The 22,702-nt window shown below is 35.1% G+C and overlaps 1 protein-coding gene and 1 long non-coding RNA gene across 2 annotated transcripts; one reads left to right on the top strand and one right to left on the bottom strand.

Annotated features, from left to right (window-relative positions):
• Positions 1-2,151: 2,151 nt before the first annotated feature.
• CXCL14 (C-X-C motif chemokine ligand 14) lies at positions 2,152-18,697 on the bottom strand. The gene is made up of 4 exons (XM_072400730.1): positions 18,438-18,697; positions 17,846-17,951; positions 7,952-8,062; positions 2,152-4,568 (listed from the first exon to the last, which is right to left on the bottom strand). Exons 1-4 carry the CDS (start codon positions 18,499-18,501, stop codon positions 4,553-4,555), a joined length of 297 nt encoding a protein of 98 aa, XP_072256831.1. The 5' UTR covers positions 18,502-18,697; the 3' UTR covers positions 2,152-4,552.
• Positions 15,930-22,421, top strand: LOC140323552 (uncharacterized). The gene is made up of 3 exons (XR_011919399.1): positions 15,930-16,095; positions 20,782-20,850; positions 22,293-22,421. It is a non-coding gene; the product is annotated as an uncharacterized lncRNA (long non-coding RNA).
• The last annotated feature ends 281 nt before the right edge of the window (positions 22,422-22,702 follow it).

The raw sequence follows: 22,702 nt of genomic DNA, 5'->3' as shown, positions 1-22,702 counted from the left end.
GGCATAGGCAGAGAGGCCGCGGGTCTATAGAAGTGAGTGATGCCGGGAATCGTAGTAGCGACGCTATTTCAATGCAGTGGCGGGCCAGCTGAAATTCATATTTAGGATTCTCCTGGGGGCCAAAAAAAAGAATGTTGCGGGCCAGTTTTGGCCCACGCTCCAGAGTTTGACACCCCTGCATTAGAACATTTTTTGAAAGAATTCTAAATCAAAATAAATTATATAAATCTTTACATAATTACACACTTTTTTTAATATGGCAATTTATGTGGACAAGACAGCGCTTGGAAGGCATACTTGGACCGTTCTGGTCAAACATTCAGTTTCTGGGCTAGTAATCCATTAGGTCGAGAGGTAAATTGGCACTTTGGGGAATGCTGGATGGATGTTACTGGCAATCATGTCCACAAGGCTGTAGTTGGTCCCACCTATTGTTGTGCTGCTGCTGGTTTCAAAAGAGCTGACTGAGTCAAGGGGAGCTGAGGACCGAAAAAGGCTGTCCTGAGGTGGCTGTGGGGTAGGATTTGCTGTACACAGTGTTTCCCCCGGCATAAATAGATGATGCTTCTTTATGTTCTAGAGATGTTAAGTGTTTGCCTGGTTGGCTTACCCTGTGTTTACATATGTCACACAAAAGATACATTATCAGGATTGGACATAAAAAAACACTATCATCATAGTTGTCTGACCCTAACACAGATTATGCAAACATTTATCAACAAAGTGCTTCTTGTTTGCCTGCTGTTTTCATTATCACCGCCACCAGCACCGCTACCACCATCACTACTACTGTCTTCACCAGACACAGCTACAGAACCAAAACAGTGAATAACAACTGTGCCTATATCAATGCTCCTCATCTGCTCATCTCTCTTGAAGATACACTGAGTTTGATATATGTTGTACATCATCACACAGCACAAGACAGGAATACGGCCTTCAAACAGAATGGGGAAATGAGAACCTGTTTTATTAGAGTGGTTATGAGTGTTGTAAAAGGAAGCAGAGATATCCTTGCACCCGATTAATGAATCCCCTTCACCATCTTTATCTCTCTGCTGGGACTAAATTGATGGATTAGCCAACCAGTCCATGAGGGGCTGCTACTATAGTTTGGTGAATTATTGATTCGTACCCAAAAAGTTTACAGTAAAAAAAACAAAAAAAACAAAAAAAGTTTACAAAGTTGAGGATCCACCAGTGGCTGGTTTCATGTAAGAGCAATTTCCATTGCCTATTTCACCCAGATGATATTTTAAAACTAGCACAATAAGTGTAATTCAACATTCACAATGTCAGAGAACAGGTGAAAGTTCTTAGCAGCAATAGGAAAAATTGCATGAGTGTAACTGAAAAAAAATCCTATTTTTCTTTAGAAATATGAGAACAAAATGGTACAATTTATTATTTAACACTTAGCAAAATAGCTGTATATAACTGGAAATTATTTTTTTTAAGCCTCTCTATTTGGTCCAAGCACTTACCTCTCTTACCAACACAAAATGGGGCCTTGTTTAGCCGTGTTCTCTTTTTTATAGAACTCCACCTATGTCAGCTCTCTGTACAAGATGAAAAAGGCATACCCATGCAGCACCTTTGATTGGATGATTTTACAATGTTTTGGATATCCGAACTTGGACTGCTTAGAGACGGAGTTCCTATCCGAAGTCAAAATAGCTCAAATCAGTCAGAATGGACTCTGACTGGAACTATTTAACAAACACTAGTTATGACCTCCTGAGGACAGTTACATATTTGTAGACTGGTAATAAACAAGTAGCCAGATTTATATACTGCACATTGGGTCTCAAAAGTGGATTGAATCTATTAGGTATGCTGTTGGAAAATCAAGTCATTTCTCATCACCTGGTAACCCCTGTAGAGAGATCAGACTATGGATGGAGTGCGTATGTGAAAGTGTAAGAGAGAGTATAGCAATGCAAATGTGATTGCAATGAAAGCTGTAACTTGTGTGCTCATAATTTTAGAAATTGCAGAAATATTATCTGAAAATGTCCATTTAGCTTATACAACTATATCAATTATTGGGCTGTCATGATGCATACCTCAGTGATCAGTGATACAATCTAAGATTGTAGCAAATGTGTCAGAATATTGTTAAGTTGTTAAAAAACACACACAAAGAAAGGCAGCTTTTTTCCCACTTTATTTTAAAAATGAATAAGAATCCAGTCAAACATGCATTTTTTCTACAAACTTAATGTATTTAAATAACCAGATAATTTAGCCATACAATACATTACATATATAGATAATGTACATACATTGATAACAAACCTTTTCTCATCATAGTTTCATTAAATATTGTAAAACATTCATCTAACCAACTATGTCCTTTAAAGAAGATCTGCGCTGAATATTTGATACACAACCAAGTGTATTGCTGTTGATAAGGTATATGCAATTTGATTTGCATGGCAGATGCTTTGCAAAATTTTTTGGTTTGCCTAAAAATATTCATACATACCTGCCTAATTTGTAGAGAATCATTTTATGTATTAATAACAATGGCTTAGCTTTTCAGCTAAGTAACACTTTACACATAAAACAGATCTGAATAAATTTAATTCAGCAATATTCATACATTCTACGATTCTCTAAAAATTAATATGATATGTTAGGCAAATTAAAAAAAGTTTGCCATTTCCTAGTTTGCTCATCCTTATGCCAGAACGTTCAATTCTGGAGATTTTCACTTTAACTTGTTTGGGGTTGCAAAGAAATGCCCCAGTCAGTGTCAATGAAAATTAATACCCCAACAGGAAATCAAACTCTTTGCTCCATACCAAAACTACAAAAAAATGTTTTAGGTTAAATTCTACTTCAAGAAAAGGCATACATATTGTTTTATATTAAGTGAAATACTGTCTGTAATTAGTTGAACGTAGTAATTTTGTATAAAGAGTAAGAGTAATAAAATCATTACAAACATATTCAAAGCTTTAACAGTTGGTTTCATGTGAGATTCTGTATGCAGGGTATATGTTGTATGTAAATGATATATTAAGTGTAAAGTACTTACTTTTGTTACAAGAATTGAATTTGAAGTTATTCTTTTTTAGTTATTTATTAATTATGAGTTATTAATTTTTTAGAACAGTAAAGAAAGATGGGTGACAATTAGTAAAAGCAAAATGTGAGGTAAATTAAACAAAATTTTAAGGCCTATGGGTTCACTGGGTTTAGAATGCAGTGATATTCTCTCTGTAAAAAATTGGAAAAAAAGTCTTTATAAATTAGCTTATAATAGATTTTGCTTTATTATTTTATTGTCAAACTAAGCCAAACTTGAGTTGTTTGGAAACAATTTTATAAATAAGCAGCACTGTAGGGAATACAATACTTCCTTTTAAAAAAGGAAGCCCTTTTGACCTTTTATAAACAGTGCCAATATTGAAAAACTTAAATTACAAAAACATAGAAAAAAAAATTAAAATGGCATTTTTAATAAGTATTATTTTGAGGTGCAACTTCTGGGTATATGTTACCTACAATTTTAAATTATATGATTTAGAAGTATGATTTTTAAACAGAATTATTCATAATTTTTTTTATTACAAAAATAGTTATTTAATATGAGCAGTGTAAGTGGCAAAGTGCTTTTTTCCCTTATGTGCCATCACACTTACAAAGCACTAGCGTTATATAAAAAATGTATGTTAAAATATATTTATAATAAAAGTTTTGTTGTTCTATGCATGCAGGAAGAAGTGTACTTATGAATAATTTATAAGAAAATTAAACGTTATCGCTTTGAAATAAGCTAGTTTGTCCCTTTCTGTGTGCTGGATAGTAATGGCATTTGGATATAATGGCATTATGGATATTTTTGCCCAAATATCTGTGTGCACATTTGTCTGGCCTGTGGTAAATTACATGGATGAGAAAGTCAGGCAATTGTTATAAATAAACTGCAGAATTTTATTTAAATAAGACCAATCTTCAAACACATATTCATTAAGAATGTATAATCGGATTTCTCAAATTAATCAAGCTCTAATACTTGTTGTGGTGAGGATTTCTGATGGTGACTAACTGCCTTCTAATAAATGTATCAGAGTATTATTATTGTATGAAATAACTGATCACATTTTGTGACATTTAGAAAAATAAATCATTAAATGTTTTTTTATTTATTTTTATTCTTTTTTGTAAAAAGGACAAAGAAAAGAAGTATATACAATAAAATTATAATGCCAATGCTAAAACTAATTAAGTCCCTTTATCTATAATTATTTAAGGTAATGAACTTATAAAGCTCATACGTACTTTAAATCCTTAACTCAGACACACTCAACTTCTCATATAAAATAATGACACAAAATATTTCCATTTTCAGAATTAGGTACACAGTTAAATTCATGGGAATATGGTAAGTTATGAGTTTTCATGCTACAAAACGTAAAAGTACACAGCTCATAACAAGTATTTATGGAGTCATAAATATAGTCCCTAACTGAAAACCAGAAAAGAAGGTGTTTGTCTCTCTTTGACATTCTTCATATTGATTGATGTAGTCATTGTAGTATACTTAGTCTTCATAGACCCTGTACAAATATAATGAAAAATAATTTATTACTAATATTTTGTAATGTAAAAAAAAGAAAATGTATCTTTGACAAAGGTTGAGAACTGATCTGTTATATAGGATGAATGTAAAATATTATGAAATTCATTCATTACAATAACAAATTGTTATTATGTTATTACAATACCATAATAAGAGCAATAACACAGCAAAAGCTAGGAAAAAAGTCAACAACTTTTTCATTAAAAACAGAGAACATTAGGAGAATAAGCCCATAAATGTCTAAAAACTTTAAATATGCATCTGCTGGAGTATTTCATAATTACCAAGTTTGTCACACATACTCCTCTATTTTAAGAATAGGATTAGCAATACAATGTTTTTCTTTTTATATATTTTCATAAAAAATTTACCTGTAAATAAAACCAATTTATTTTAATTCTTTTGAATGTAGGTATAAGGAGATTAACATAATTTCAAATTTACATATAAACATAAACATGTAAATCCTGGGTCACTGTTTAAAGAATTTTTTTGTCGGGAGAAATAACTAATAATTCCTTTACGTTGTATGAAGATAATAGAAACCATTTATTCTATCTCTTCATCAGAGTTTCTAGTAATATAGGCTAAGTACCTTGAGTTTTTTCCTTTCCTCCTAACGTGACAAACAAAAGATAACAAAACTTGTTTGTGACAGTTAAACTAACATTTGAGGAAAATTTTACAACTAATAATTACAGACGCTACAAAATCTTTGCCATTACAAGATTTAGAAGGTTGGGGCAGAATTCTGTTCTATAACTGGATGCCCTCCTTGGGCTGAGTTACTATTGCAATAAATGTTTCAAAATCGCTTGCACAGTCAGAATCCTGTGTAAGAGAAAATGGTAAATTGTTTGGAAAAATGGACAAGGTTTTTGTACATAGAAAATGTAGTAAATAATCCACTTTTTTGTTCTGCCCATTTTTCTTGCGTTGTCAGTCTATGATCTCTTTCAATTGGTGAATATGCAAACCATCAGGGTCAGTATAAAAATGGTCAAATGACATATTAAAATTGTCACCTAATCGTTTCCAAAGGGCCAGTAACATAACCTTTAAAGCTTTATATGTAACTATTTTCAGAACAAGTATAACTTATAGACCATTCAATTTTACCCCATTCAATAGTTTTCCAACCTGGACCTCACTTTATATACTTATATTATATATTTAAGGGACAGTATTCTATGCTGTATTAAAAAAAATATCTAACCGTTTGCATGTTTCAAAATATCCTACCTTTCCACCATGTTTGTAGAGATATTAGGTATCGCTACTGTGACAACGTGTCATAGTACCTAATTGGAAGGGTGTGCAATGGTGTTTATATTTTAGCCAGATTCAACCATTTTATCAGTTAAAAAAGTTCTAGAAAAGGTTGGCTTGATTTCCATAGTGATGTTGGAAATCTGGAAAACTAGTCCTGGAGCTGGTCAGAGAAGAGATAGGAAGGGTTTCTGACTATCTGGTTAATGTCTGGGTTCTTTCTGCATGTGCAGACTGAGCACAAGTGAATATTTTAGCCTAGCATGCCTAGTGTTCTTTGTATGTAGCTGGAGGCTGAAAAAGAAAGAGTTCCACAAAGACTGTTGCCAAGGGACATTCCCAGAGACTTTGGATTTCCCATTTTTTATGTATGGGCATTGATTTGTCTTTTCTTTGAGAACATAGACCTACTATTTGGCTGTTTTTTTTGTTTTGCATTCCACCGTCTTGCCTGTTATCTGGCCATTGCCGTGTGTCCCCTGTGTAAGCACCTTAGGCAGCTCACAGTACTTAATCCTCATAGGGCATCATTTTCGCTAAACGCAACCACAACTGCATAGTAAACCATTGTGGGTTTCTTTTAATGCAGCTTTACATATTGAAAACTATTAGGCCTACTACTATTAGAAAGCATTTTTTTTACATATTCCCCCGGATTCAGGTTTAATGCAAACAACCCTTTTATTTTTTTATTACTGTATATGCAAGTAATCTGGATTCTCATGGGAAATTTCCATACTCGCAGCTGGGGCTGAATGATGGACTGGCATATGCTTCCAAAAAGAAAAAATTAGAATAAATTTTCTAGTCTAATCAGAACTTGCTGCCCTCAAGCAGAAAGTATGATGTCTGCTGTAAGGTTCTATTAATAGATGTCAAATGCATCTCATTATCGCATTCCTGACAAGGTTAGCATGGAAAGTGTCTGAGTAGCTTTGGGTAGCAGATCCAGCTAAATTCTATTTCCCTTCCTTCAAATACATATTACAGCAAAGTGTTTCTTAGTAAATCTAGATATATAACACCATCTAGCTAGCTTGGTATTTATCGAAACCTGACAGTATAGTGTTCTCATTTAGTGTTTGCAGCATTATCATTAAATATTTTATATATACCCCAATAAAATAAAGGGATATATTATAGCTCAGTTTGATATAATTCAATGCATTTCTAAAAGTGTATATAATCTGAACTCAGCAAATGCTGTACTGGTGATTTGAAAGATGGTGCCATTATTTGCAAGCTTATGGAATATTCATATGTTACAAGCACACCATTGAAAATCAAATGATGTGAATTTATTGTTATCACAGGCACAGAGATGTTATGTTTCAGAGCCTCAAAAGGACTGAACCACTTACTGCTACCCCATTCATTCTCTATTGGGCTGCCGCAGGTAAGATGCTACATTTATAGGTAGTGGTATATGTAATGTAGAAGAAGTGGTTCATTTTTTGATGTTAGGAAGCAGTAACTGCGCAGCTACTTCACCACCAGTCTGAACATAGCACAAACATGGTATAAACATGATGCATGAATAGATCAATATCTGTTTTTATTTGGATACAGAACAGACTGGTCAGATAGTGTGTTCTTTGCATGCATGTTTGAGTTTAAAGCCTGGGTACACTCAAGAATAATGCAGGACTTGCAAGGAGCCTAAAAGGCGGGTATTTTATTGCGTGACTAATGGTGTGATAAAACAGAGCTCCCACCTTATCCAACAGACAATACTGATACAGACTTACTATACTTAATACACTTAAGGGTATTGCATGAGCAATTTTTTTATATATGGGGTGCCCAAAAAAATCGAATATATTTTTCAGTTCTTCTGGCAACGTCAAGCTTGCAATCATTTGTTTTGAAACATAAAACATGTATAATTGCTACCTTCAAGGCAGATAGTTATATTCTGGTATTTTTTTTACAGCTGGAAATACATTAATCTTCTTTCAAGTACTTGGCATATCAAATTCAAAACAAGCTCTTTCAAATGATTATAGCATATGTGTGTGTGTGTGTGTGTGTATATATATATATATATATATATATTTCATTATGGTTTGATAATCATTTTACTACTCGTACCTGCTCTTTTCTTTCCATATTGTGTACCATTTAAGGAATTTCTTAGTACTGTGTAGTTTAGGGTGCAAGCAATACTGTTGTCCTCTAAGTCGGGAAACATGCATGGTCACACTAAAGAGAAGAACAAAGAAGATTTAAGTAAAACAAATATGTAGTCATTAATATTATATATATATTTTTATGCAAATACAAACTTTGGAATCACAAATGTTTAACTAGCAATAAAATTGGGGACATATTTTTAAAGTAGTACATTTTCCAGGTACATTTATTTTAAATTAAAGGGATTCATCACCAGTGAATGTTTGATGAAAATCACATATACTGCTTTATAAATGTCTGCAGTTTAACATGATAACATTGGCATGCACTAAACCTAAACTTTAGGTACATATCAAATACACAATCTAATACAACTCTGCAATCATTAATACATCATAAAATATATTTTTTTGCAAGCAGTGTAAAGACATTTGACCTTGTATTAGGTTCTTGCAGTCTCTGTAAAACAGGGCTTTAGCTTTTTCTAGTGTTAAGTAATAGGGAGAATGTTATTTTAATGGCATTCATGCTTACTTTCTGTCTTGGTGATAGCTGGGAAACCTAACCTTTTACCGCTGTCATTAGAACAGGACCAGAAACAAAATCAACAAATTGGGATACTTGTTTGGGTGACAGTGGTCCAAGGTCTTGTGTCTTTGAAACAGTAAATAAAATCAGCTCAGTGTGGACATAGATAGCCATAAACACTACAATGAGATTTGAATTATTGCCTATGAAAAAACAAGGAAGTCTTCTTTAGCTATCTCCTTGCTTTGTTTCATGATAACTGGCAAGTTAACCAAGCTAGACTTTCTGTTCAGAGTGTATTTCATTCACGTATTATTTTAAATAAAAATTTAGCAAGAATGTTAGGAATCACAAAAATACATTCATGTATAACAGGTAAATATTTAGGTTGACCTAAATAAAAGATTAGAAGCAGACTTGAATATACCTTGGGCAAAAGATGATAGTCTTAGTGTGGTATGATCAATCATAAAAAAGGATGACATTTTTCAAACTACTACATGATGCAAAGCTAAAGTATGTTAATTAGCAAGTTGTAAAGAAAACCCATACTGAGAGATGTATTTAGGTTGTCATTGGCAATCCTATTCTGAAAATGCTTGCTCTGCAGATATTGACCAAGTATGTAACCAGTCAAATTAGGGTTAAGCCAAAAGTTTGTAATTGTCATGTTTTATTTGGGTCTGTAACCCAAAAAGGACTGGAGAAACTGAATCAGCATTACAGCCATGCAGTTTGCCATCATAGACCTCTTTTTCTGGAAATGCAGCATTCCGTATTTCATGTTTGATTTCACGTTTTTATAACGAACTGCAACAATCATTTTACAAACAAGTATGTAAGAGCACCCCAGATGGCTCTTGATGTTTGTACTGAGAAGCATTATAATAACATTTATAGTATAATAATAAATATATCTTCTGCCATTTTAAGGCTGAACTTTGCACAAAATTTTCCATCAGCCATAAAGGAAATAAATCCACTTTGTCTTAAATGCTTTTGCAAAGCGAGCTATTTTCCCATAACTTTTGCACTGACAAAACTACTGGGGTGCACATAGCCTATGAAGAAAGCCAGGGTATGGGGGAGGGAAGATCCTGAAGGCCCAACAACAACAGAAGACAAACACTAAAGGTGGGGGCAGAGAAAGCCAGATAAAAGACTAGTCAACCAGCAGAAGAAGTGAGACCAGCAGTGACCAGCCTTTATTACAAGAAGCTCATGTGCAAAGGAAAGTTTCGTATTAGGTTAATGAAAAAATGTTTTAAAAATACAAAGCATAATAGGACTTAAAGAATTATACACATGCCTCCTTTATTGAACTACTTAAAACTGAATTTCAGGTTATGCAAATATATTGAAAAAGTAAAAGTATAACAAAAGAACTTCCTGTACACTTTGTCATCAGATAATACAATTTCTGTGAGAATCAACAGGTACAGTATGTTTTATGCACTTATCAAACAGATATAACAATTTGCTTTCAATTGTATACTTCAATAGGACAAATTGGCCATAGAAGAAATTCACTGTTAGGGCTTACCTACTATTTGAAAAGAATAATCTTCTAACAAATCTAAAATTACAGTATTTTAAACACAACCCATTATAAATCCAGGTGTTAGTAAACATGACTGTGGTTACCTTGAAATAGTTCATAGCATGTTATTATTTGCTATACATCTCTGTGTCACCTAAAATGTGATTCTTACAGTCTTAGACTTAGTAGGTTAAGTGAACCAAAAACAATGTGCTGACAATAAAGGTGAAATGTCCCTTTCAGCAACATATCTCTGTTACAAAAGAACAAACAGGAAACATGGAAATTAGTGTAAATAGAGACATATCTGTGCAGATATACAGACACCTGAATTCAGCTCGGCTGGCTTTCACTTCCATATGTGCATTTCTTTTACCGGCAGCCTTTTTAGCCCATAAATCACATTTTCAATTAGATGTGGTTTCTTAAAAAAGTCTCTTTGGATACCTTAAAAAGTTATGATCTGTATGAATGTCCTTACTGAACATTCTAAATCATAAGTGGGTAGGCAGGCCCTGAATAAACTAGCTTGTGTAAAATGGTTTTTGCATTTATTAATAAATACAAATTTTTTTAAGAAATTATCAGAACAAACAATATTTAAAATGAAGATGACCTTCTTCTGAACACATCAAACATTCTACTCTTTAAAAACCCTTTAGGAAGAAAACTCTCACATTTATACTCCATGTACTATTTAACAATCTGTTACCTGTCTCATTTGCTGCCTCCTGGCTAATGTATCCTCCTTTTCTGTGCAGGCTGTGAGGTTGTGGTGTGATTACCTATTCCTCACCCCCCCCCAAACCACTACCTTGGGCTGGACCCAACATGTGCTATCTTGCCCACCATGGACCATGCAGAACTGGGGTGGCAGTGAGCCAACACAGCGAATCAGATGGCAGGAGCTGCAGAGAAACTGATGTCCTCAGTGCAGGTCTAAACATAACTTCCTTTGATTCCTATGTGTCTGCCAAAGCTCCACAGACAAACAAGTAAAGTTGACTGAAACAGCTGAATTTGGAGACTGACATTCAGATGATGCATACCAGCTTTCTCTTTTCACATGTGGTAATGTTATTTGCTCGGTTTTTACATCAGTTTCAGTGGCATCAGGTAACTCCTGACCCTGAACCCTCAGATGAGCTAAACATCCCACCTTGGTGGCACATAGGCACCCACTCAGTGGCAGGCGGATAAACCACTTAAATGTCCTCCTTCTTTGTATTGATCTGAAAATGTGTCTTCAAATAACTAGATAGCATTGAGTCCATTCTTGCCCAGCAAATTCTTTTTGGATTGACACTATAACAGTGGTCCCCAACCTTTTGCAGGTCGCAGACCACTAAATAGATGGACTCCGGACTGCGCATGCGCGGGGAGCCGTGTGTTACTCAAACGGGAAGAAACTTCCCCCCAGAGTGACGTCATGATGCCAGAACTTGTCCACTTTCTCATCCCAGGTCTGAGCCTCTCTGGTCTCTAGACACAACCCGGCCACCACCCTGAACCTTGCAATGTCTCTGGGAAACATGGTACGTGGCTCTGGCTGGTGCTTCCCCCCAAGCGGGGTCCTTCTCTTGACCCCACTGGTGGGTGCATTGGCCAGAGTCGTGGCTCACCTGTCATATGGCTGTTGGGGAACTGTCAGATATATCCTTTAAATAATATTGATTTCAAACATTTACCTTTTCCAACTTTTCTTTGCTCATTTACTAGGTGTATCAGTTCCTTAACCTTGAACAAACCCTTGGTTCTCTACCACAGACAGTAACTAAGAGTCTCTAAGACAACAGTAAATAGTCCTACCTACTATACCTGGTATAATATATATTTACTTAAAGTGTACCTAAACAAATTTCACTTTACATAAAAGAGTAGAAAACCCTTTTATGTTAAGTAAAAATTATGTGTCTTTGTTTTTAAATGCAACACCTTTTAAAAAAAAACGGAGCAGCACCGCCCCCTAATTCTCAATCGCCTAGGTGGTTGAGAATGAATGGGAGCGCAAAGCCTCCCAGGATACCTACGTCACACATCCCAAGAGGCTCTTGGGCGCTCCTTCTGTGCATGCCCAAACATCTCAGGCATGAAGAACAAGAAGAAGAGAAGATGGCGTGCCCCAGGACGAATGCAAGAACGATGGAGGACCCAATGCAGGACACCCCCGAAGCGATCAGACTGCCCTGTGAGATTGAAGTATTTTTTTTTTTTTTTTTGCATTTTCGGGTTTAGTTCTTCTTAAATGAGGTTAGCTTTCTAGAAGCCAATTACCTTTTAGAGTAAAGGTTTACTTTGAAGGAAGTGTAACACATGACACTTTCATGTCTGTGAATCTGTCAGTGTGAAGAGTCTTCTCTAAATAATTAAATGTAACAGGAGAAAACTGTTTTCCAATAATGCTGTAAAGATTATCTGTTCAACATGAATACTTTTTCTGCATGATTTGTCAACTGAAAAATTACTGTGAGAAGTTCACTGGTGACCTTGCCCTAAACCAGAACAGCCGGCTCCATTTATTTGGCTTGTGACCGCCTACACTGTTGGTCAGGACATTGGCCCTGCTGTTCACCACTTCTGCCAAGCAACAGATACCGCTCATATGCTTTTCGTATATTGCTTGTGCAGCATTAACTAAATCTCATTCCTTTGTAAAATAGCTGCAAATGTTAGCATTGTTTAGAAAAATGATTTAGTATCATTGCTTTATATGTTTTCCCAGAAGCTCTCATTGAAGAATATATTTGGCTTGGCTCTAATAAGACACTAAGTAAGCACGCGTACCAGCTGTGCCTCACAAAATGTAGGTCATCTACAGTTAAACATTTGGAAATCTGGCAAAACTACAAAAAGAAAAAAAAAACAATTAAGCAAGTAAACAGCACTGTGATTATTTTCCTGTGCAAGATGTGACAATGACTTTACGCTTTACTAATAAATTGGCAGATTATCTAGATATTAAATCCTACTGTAATTATATGCCTGCATGCCCTATTTTCTTTTAATTTTACATTTTATTTATAGTTAACATTTTGTAATAGGTTGTGTCCAACAGCTTATTTGTAAAAAAAAAAAACAAGATCATTGTTGCCATGCCAAACTAAAAATATAGTTTATTCTGTTCCTCTGGGGACCACATGTCTGCCTTGAACGGTGTACTGTACTACAACAAACACATGTGATTTTCTTTAAAATATAACTTTAAACACATGTGACAAAAATGTGTAAAGTGTATTTTGCATGCAAGTGTAAAGTAAAATATTTTGGTGAATTATATGGGGTATTGTACCCCCTGCAGCACATTATAAGTATATTAGGTTTCACTGAGTAATTCCGTGATCATGTAAATGCACAATGCTGCAGGCCATTTAAAAAGGTCACTGAACACCAGGAGGAATCCTAACATTCTTAATTATTTGCAGAATATCTATTGTTTCTTATAACACAGTCTGTTAGTCACTGACACACAGATTAAAGAATGACATGGCTTGTGGTAACACATACTGAAATATTTACTTGCAAACAGACTTCAGTGCACTGACAAAAGTGATATTGGTTGACACAGAATGGGACAGGTGGGCATACACTGACATAACCCTTTTACGCTGATCCCCCCCCCCCCAACATCCCCAGCAAATTTAGTGTCTGTACATAAAAACAGAAGGCAAATAGAAGCTGGGATTTTGAAAGCAGAACATTTTTGGCCACACATTGGTCCAATTTTTTTTATTGCTCTAAATGAGCTTGTGTGCTGGGGCACGTGGAATTTATTAACAGAAAATATTTTGCTGTTCTCTTGGAAATCTAAAGGGTTGTAAAGTGGATCCCAAGGGATTTAGATTTTGTCTTGAAATGATTTAGCCATATAGTTCTTGTGCCAACAACATCATAGCTACGTATCTGCACTGCAAATCTAAGAAACTGCTTTTTTAGGTCTGAAGTAAGATTTGGTGATGTCCCTCCTGTTCTGCTCAATGTTCTCCTTGCTGGAAAGAAAGCTGCTGTGCAATAATTACTTTATTTTCTAAATCTGTGCTTCCCTGTTGCCTCAATCAGTGATCACATCGCCAGACATTAAGGAAGCAGCTTATGCATAGCAAAATCTGTTATGGATCAGACTGATCTTCACATTTTTATATTTGTCTTCATCCATATGGCTGTTAGTTGGGAATTGATGTTTACTAAACTGGCATAAATGATGTGCCCTTTAGTACTCAATTCCTTAGTAGTAGTCCCTGACCAATTGCTCAAAGTCACATGAGATTTCAGTGTCTCCAAAGCTCAAAATAAAGTCTAATCACTAAAGTTATTCACATTTAACAATGCAATAAACTGCTTAATTTAGACTTGTGAAGTATGTTTATTACACAAAGAGATATTTTATCTGGCTTGCATGGCTGTAGTTCCCAGTGTAAACTGATATAATTCATTATAAACATGAAAGTAGATCTCATTAGAGTAATATGTCCAACATTCTAAACTTTTTGGAGTGAAAATACAGGTGTATGTCAAAGCAAAATAAAATTTTGCAATTCATCACTGTAATACATGAACATTTCTTGTGTATTATCCCACTGAAAAGTACTATAAGCTTTTCCTATAAATATTATAGGAAAAATACCAATAGGCCAGAGTCTGCACTTAAACCCATAGGATTTTTCTGTGGAGTGTTGACAACTCTGGACAGTGTATTATGCTACTCAATCACTCTTCTTCGTCCAAGACGAGAAGTAAGAGGTTCATTTAAATTAACACATGAAATATATGGACATGGAATGACTCTGATGACTATGAATTTCTAACAAGATCAATAGGTTTTGATTGCATTTATCAAGTATATATAACAAATGCTTGCATTGGTATAGTAAATAAACAAAACGTTTATAAGAGATGTTCACTATTACGGCTAAGTACACTTTAAGACCAGACATCACAAGATACTATATATTATCTAAACACAAGATATTACACAAGATCATACCTTATAAAGAAAACTCTCATTTGTGCATTCCCCAGATCTAGATCTCATATTTCTTCTAAAGATCTTTTTTTATTACCTCAACTCACCCATCTGTCAACCCCTTTCAAACCTAAATGTCTCACTGGCCAGTAAGGATGCTTTCCCTCTGCAGGGACATGGTATGTAGGGATGGCTTATATCAAATAAGGGGATTTAGTACTGAGCTTGATCCACTAGCAATGTACAATTACAATGATGCATATTTTAACTTTATTCATGGATGCCTCTATCCAGCAAGTGCTGTTAAAGTAGACTTACAGTTGTATAGAGTCACAAGCTTCCACTGCTTTCCCTAAGGGTAGAACATAAACATTTGGCAGAGAATATGCGTTTTAGGCTTAAAGCCAGTTTGCTTGTGATGCTATGGCAGTGGTGATGTGTTGGTACCATTTCTCTGATAGTAACAGCCCTGCAATACTTCTTTTCCAGCCTGATGGTGGTGTTCACAAAACAAATTAGAGGTGCTTGCCTAAACAGTAAAAGAAAGGAGTGCGAGTTTCTACTTGTTGCTGAACTGCCCAGGAATACAAATTATGCTGTTATACAGTATTTGATTTTAATTTTAAGAAAATACCACCTTAACATAAACTAGTTTATTAAAAAGGCATTTAATAAGCTGAACATTCTCTAGCTTTATACTCAGTTAACAAAAGATTCCCATTCCTAATAAAAAAGAGGCAAAAAAAAAAACTCTCCTTGTTTTACCTTCTTTCCTGACAAATGTGGGTGGACATGAAAGGTCAGACATCACATCTAACATGTCCCTACTCTTACTTTAGGAATGATTTTATGAAATAGATTATGGGTGGGTGTGTATGTGGGCTGAATGACAAACAAAGCAACAGAGGATAGGAATAGGCCAGGGGACGGGAAGGAGAGGGCTGGATGATACTGTAGTCCATCAGCCTGGAAATGAGGTGACGATCACAGAGGAAACGGAAAAAGCACACATTGAAAATGCATTGACAAGTGTCCAAACTCCAACCAGGGGAAGATGCTGTGTAACTGATCAAGGTAAGGAGGCTAGGGTTTAGCCTTTAAGGACAAAAAGCACACAGCTGACTTTCTGCTCAGCTTTCCTGTTGAAATGGGAATTTCAGTTCCTCATTTTACCTAAATTATGCATAAAGCCATATCCAAATAAGTCAGTGTCTAGAACATTTGTCTTCTTAGTGCCATTTTTATTCCTATTTAGCATCAGTCACATGACCACCCCCTAATGTCACTTTGATTTAATCAGCTGGTTTTGGATTATCAATCAGTACTGGGCTGAAGGCAGAGAAATCATTGACTAGTAGTCTTACGGAGTACCGGGCTAGACAAAAGCCATGGAAAGGATGGAGTTTAAAGACATACATGACAACAGCTAAATGTACTTGCAACGTGTGTGTCAGGGCATATAGCCATCTTCCACAGCAGCAGTACTGAGAGCCCTGAACTTTTTTTTCCTGGATGCTCAATAACGATTCTATAGCGACCTAAATGTACTTTATAGTGAGGCTTGGTTTCCATCCTACCCACTACTGATCCTCACTATTTGTCTTGTGAATGGCATTCATGTTGTCTAAAAGGAAGCCTCTGGGGTAAGCTGGGGTTGGGAAAGTACCTGATAGGGTTAATGCGTGTGTTAATTCACCAGCTGGTATTGGTGTGGTTAAGCCTTTAAGGTAAAAGAATTGCCTGGGTTTGATGACTTTACATAGGATTAGTCAATGAGCACAAATGATTAGGATGATGTGAAACATGTCAAATGCCACACCTGATGAAGATGAATCAGGAACCCAGAATGTCAAGGACTCATGCAAGTAAAATGATCATGTCTGTGAGAAAATTTACTGTCAATGTCACTATGCTACTTATTTAAAATTATTTATTTAAAATAAAGCTTTTTTGAAACCCATCAAGTCAATATGTAAACATATATGTTATTTGGAAACTGACTTCTTACAAGAAAGGAATAAAAGCATAGTCAAAATGCACAGTAAAGCATTTTGCTATGCAGCTTGTAAATAGAGAAGAACACTAAAACATTAAACAATCCACAAGTCTACTGTAAATAAATCTGTAAACCTGGCAATGGCCATTTAATAAATATTCAGGTGGCCCTTTATCTTCATTGATCTACCTGACATAGCAGGCAAAAGCATAAATTGGACACAATAAGGAAATTTAAGGTTAGTAGGGTAAAAATAAGATAACAAGCTAAAATATGCAACTCATGGGGGCAGTCAAACCAAAGCTGATGGTGTAGAGAGAGCAATCTACGTTAGTTTCAATAACTAAATGTCCAAGATTGGAGCACATTCAGAAACATAAATGTTAAGGGAATTCAGCTGTTGTAGCCACTATGAGATTTGAATAAGAGATCTCTGTGATTTGCAAATTCTTTATTCAACTAAACATTTGCATATTTACTTGTGTCATCCACAAAGAATAATACAATACATGCAATCAAAAGTCATTACCAGATCTTTCTTACAGCAGAACTTAAATATTTCAGCTCTCTAAAAAGTATAGTTGCAATCCATACAAATCCAATATTAATATACAAATGTAACATAGACTCTAGCCAGGATTGGTTATTTACCTAAACAGTTTTGATGAACTTTTTTTAAGTCTGCATGAAAATTAGGAGTAACAAAAACAGCACTCCATTTCCATTTAAGATTTGTAGAAAATAAATACATTTTTTAATAATACTTATATACATATTACCTATCTTGACTAAAAAATACAACATATGAGTTAATAAGTAAATACATACATGATCATCTTTTCCTCACAGTATGGATGTCTTGGTTTAATTTCCAGCTTCTGAACATCTGAGAATCTAATTTTTGGACCCTTTCGTGAGCATTTGCATTTTGACCCTGGAGGAGAAAAAAAATGAGAATAGCTCAAGAAATGTGATTATATCATGCACAGAAATAGACAGATGTCAAAATATGTGTGCGCCTTTATTTAATAATAAATAGTTTTTTAGCATGTTTGTACATATGTTAACATCACGCCTTCAACATTAAACAAAAATTTTAATAGATTGCTGGTTCATCAGACAGTTTTTTTCAATAGTTTAAGTAATAAAATGTTACATTTTCTTCAACTTATTTGTAAAATTCTAACTCAAAGTTAAAGAGTTATGTGTACATGTTAATAAAATATTACCATATAACAGCTCTGTAACATTTGCAAAAGGTCCAGTGCTTTTCATAAAAATACACTCCTATGTCAAGCATAACAAGGTACATATTACCTTGTCTCCAATTATTTCTAGCAGAATGTAACTAGCAGATATTCACTGTGCAGTATTGTATTCTGTATTCCAATGACTGTATAGGAGAAAATAGGAAACTTACCTTCCACCTGGAGTGTGCAAATTGCTAGAAGAAATAATAGGATTGCTGCATGGAGGGGTCTCATGTCCCAATCAATTCCTTTTCTGTTACTTATTAATAGGAGATGAGTTTTAGACTGTGCTGTCTGTGTGAAGAGTTCAGTGTTTCTGTGCTGATGCCCTCACTGCCTGTTCTCCACCTTCACACTAAGCTTCGCCTTGCTTGCTTGTCCTCTTTTAAAACAGATCTTACAGCCCAGGGTACAAAGTCATTAACATGCATAGCAACCAAACTACTCACTGCAATTTCTTCACTCTGTGGAGGGTGGGGATTTCTAGCTTACCCTATCATGTTCAGGCTGAATGGAATGACTAAAAACACAGCACAGTCTGGATTTGTAACCCACAATGTTTTTTTTCCCCTAGAACATTTTTATAATAAATGAACTTCCAATAAATGTATTTATCACTTTCTCCTTTGGCAAGTAATAACCTGTGTATGAAGTAGCACTGTTTGACTTTGTTGTGTTGGAATCTTTAAAAATATTCTGCTCATTTTAAATGGGGGAAGGGAAATTAATCTTTTTACTAATCAAATTAGTTGTTTAATGCTAATATAAGTTATGTTTGTAATCCCTCTCCTGTATTAAATATACAGATTTTGGGTATAAGGCTGGGTTTATCAGTATTGGTTGACACAGATCTATAAACATGTCTGTTCAAGGCAATTATAACCAAGAATATGTACACACAGGAGGCTGCTGTTGGTGAATGTGTTTAACATGGGATGCACTAAATAAACAGGTCTTAAGGTGTGTACACACTTCCAATTTTTATCGTTCCAATCGAACGACGAACGATCGATTGGGCAAAAAATCGTTCGTAAAAAAGTAACCAACGACGCCGACGAACGAGGAAACTCGTTGGAAACGAACGACCGGACCGGCGGATCGGATTGGACGACGATCGTTGAACATCGTTCGTGTGTACGGTCGTTCGTTGATCGTCCATGTTCAGAGCATGCGTAATGAACGAACGTTCGTTCACTTTCCTGTCATGCACATAGTTCCTCTATCGCTTAAACGATCGTATCTATTGTGTGTACAATATCTACGAACGATAGTGTCGTTATCTCTATGTGCAGGATCGGTGCTATACGATCGTTCGTATATATCGTGCAGGATCGTTCGTCGTTCGTTTTCCAATGATAATAATTGGAAGTGTGTACGTAGCTTTAGGGAACTAAGACAGGTCTTAGGGAACTATCAATACTATATATACTACATCAACAGCTCACTGAACATTAGCATGGTGGTAAGTGGGAAGAATGCCTCTTGCATTCCTGGCCAGGGGGAAGAATGTCACCCTTACAATTAGCTGAAAAGATCATTGGTGTCACTTAAACTGATATTGTTCAGAGAACCCCTAGCTAACTCTAGAGGAACCCTGGAGTCCCACAATACCCTGGTTAAGAAACCATTATTCTGTATTGGCAAAAGGCAGATAGAAGCATACAAAGTACACCCACCCACTAATTATAAAGTATTTCTAGCTATGTTATTGTTATCACAATTAGTGATGAGCGAACTTGCCTGGATTCTGTTTGTCAAATGTTCTTTGAAGCATGCTGAAATTTTTAGGTACAAACCCAAATATGCAAACTTTAGAATCAGCTGCAAAGGGGGCCAGTCCTTTAAAGTAAATAGCAGACAGTGCCCCACTAGACTGGCATTCACCATTCACAAAACATTTTTTAAGATAAGCTGTTTGGTGCCAGTGAATGCCTAAACTTTAACCTCATCTCCAATTAAACCCAAAGATTACGCTTAATAAAAACATTACATTACTGACACAGTACTATATTTTTTATGAAAACATAGATTTGTAGATTTACCATCTTGTGCCGTCACTCCCTGTTATAAAACTGAGCATTATTTTTATAATAATTGTCTTTTAATAATATATATATTTTTTTTTAAAAAATGATGGACTTGTCTGGTAGATTAGTATTTTAATACAAGCAATAATAAACCACATTCATTGTGCAGTACTTCTTACTGATAAGGCAAAGATTTTTAAAATCTCTTCAACACAGCAAAAAGATTTTTTACAACTGCGGTCAAACTATGGACCAGCAAGAATAAAAAGCCCTCACTGACATCTAGCTGGGGGCACTATGAAAAATCCATACTCAAATTCATATTCAAAGCACAGAGGTCTTTTTCTAACACAAATTCTTATATGTTCTTCCAAATGCATTGGCAGCCTTCTAATCTCACTTGTCAGGTGCTGTGGGAATGGGGGGAGAGTGAGCTGAGATGTTGTGTTTAAATGTAAACTGTAAAATGTTATAATTTCTCTTTTAGGCAAAAGGATATGCAGGAAAACGGAAGAGACAAATTTACTACGTGTCCTACATATTTCTCTCAGTGCAGGTATCGTGTGTGTGTTTCATTGTTTGTGTTCTAGAACATTAAAAACAAGAATATGTATTTATTTTTAGACCATAGACATCTTTTTAAGATTGTACATCAACTTGTACACTTTTTATACCTACGCATTCACCCAGTATTCCTTCATGAAAATGGTTTCTCATTGACATAATTGTAAAATAAATATAAAATCTGGCTCTTTTTTGACTTTTTGGTTGAATTTCTTCCTGAATCAGAACCTGAAATTCAACAGATTTGCTCATCACTAATCTAATAAAATAGTACTGAATGACTTTAGACCTTTCCCAGCAAAAGAATAATTGATTTGCCGGGAGGGTTTTCCCAGCCAATCACTATTGCTTCCCTTGGCACAACAGCATTGGACATTTAAAAGAACAAATGACTGGCATCCAGATTTTTTTGCAGATCCATCTAGTGTCTCTCTTACTGAACAACTGGCCATTTGTTAAGATAAGGTAATGCTGACCAAAAATCATTAATTGAAAGATAATGTCAAAAATATTAAATATGATTTTATGTCTGTACCTACATACAGCCCACTTTACCTATCTACATCATTCAAAATGACATCCCAACTTGCTTAAAATGAAATATTGAAAGCTGCTATTGACTTTATCCCCCAGTTAAGGGGATAAGATCCTTTTTTTATGTTATGGAAAAAGTAAACAAAGACAAAAATGTACTGGGTAATTTGAAAACTCCCTTGTTTATTTGTTTATTTGCCCAATTTATGCCTTTACAAAAGTTATATTGGTATATGTGATGTTTGGAAATTTGTATTTAAAATTAAAGTATTGCTAGTATTTTTAATGTGTGTACCAGGGATTTTAATGCTAGGACATTGTTATGTAAAGTGTAAAAATTTGGTGTTAACAAAATGAATGAAATTTGATTTAGAGCACAATTATATACAACATATTACCCTGTAATATACATACAAATTGTAGATCTCAAGCACTGCTACAGTCAGCAGAAAATTGTTTGCATGGATTCAGTTCCATTGCACAGTGGCAAGTCATGTGAGGTTATTTGCTTTGACTACTGATGACTTTATTGCCACTACAAAGTAATCCGTGTGAACAATCCTTGAAGCTCTTAAGGTCACACTTCATTTATATGTCTTATCTGGTTCTCTTGTGTTCCTTACGTAAGTAAAAGAAATAAAAATGATCTAAATAAGGTACAGCACATTCCTCAACATCAGATTACTGTACTTTTAACTCGTTGAAACGGACAGTATGGGACATTATCAGATTCTATGTCTGAAAGAGAACCTGTCATGCACTGTCAGTGAAAATGTATTCTTTGTTATACTATAGTTAGGTATTTTACAAATTATATATGACTGATATACTACAAGTTGCATATAATGGGGATACACTTCTGTATCCCTAATCTAAATGTTCTCTTTCTATGCTTTACAGATGGTAGACAGCAAAACATTCCTGTCTGAACAACTCCTGTAAGAAAACATTTATAATTTAGCTATTTGTTGAATGACAAAATGTTACCATATTTCATTGGTTTAATAAAAGTCAACTAATAACCTAAGACAGCTTAGTTTTGTCTGTTGAAATCCTTTTAAATATCTGAAGAATGAATCATGAATCAGGTACACTAAAGCATTAGTCTGCCCCCTACATTCTGCCCAGTTATCCCAGGGATGACCACAGCTAGGTTGTTCATGTATGATGTAGTCCTCCATTAGACGGTTGACTGTGGCTTACTCATTCACTACCCCTGTTTCTATGCCCCCTACCTCTCCTTTATGACCTGTCACTTCCCTTTGTATGCACTCAAACACTATTTATCAATTGCACCTTGCAAATATGCA

Source organism: Pyxicephalus adspersus, chromosome 2, assembly GCF_032062135.1.
Source record: "Pyxicephalus adspersus chromosome 2, UCB_Pads_2.0, whole genome shotgun sequence".
In the NCBI taxonomy this organism is placed as follows: Eukaryota; Metazoa; Chordata; class Amphibia; order Anura; family Pyxicephalidae; genus Pyxicephalus; species Pyxicephalus adspersus.
Note: the sequence above shows the minus strand (reverse complement) of the source record. Positions and strands in the feature narration are given on the sequence as shown.

Excerpts from the sequence above, each read along its gene's own strand:
- CXCL14 (XM_072400730.1), bottom strand. The coding sequence starts at position 18,501 with ATGAGACCCCTCCATGCAGCAATCCTATTATTTCTTCTAGCAATTTGC. Across the intron at positions 17,952-18,437 it reads TTGCACACTCCAGGTGGAAG|GGTCAAAATGCAAATGCTCA; the intron begins GTAAGTTTCCTA and ends TTTCTCCTCCAG. Across the intron at positions 8,063-17,845 it reads TGTGAGGAAAAGATGATCAT|TGTGACCATGCATGTTTCCC; the intron begins GTATGTATTTAC and ends TCTTCTCTTTAG.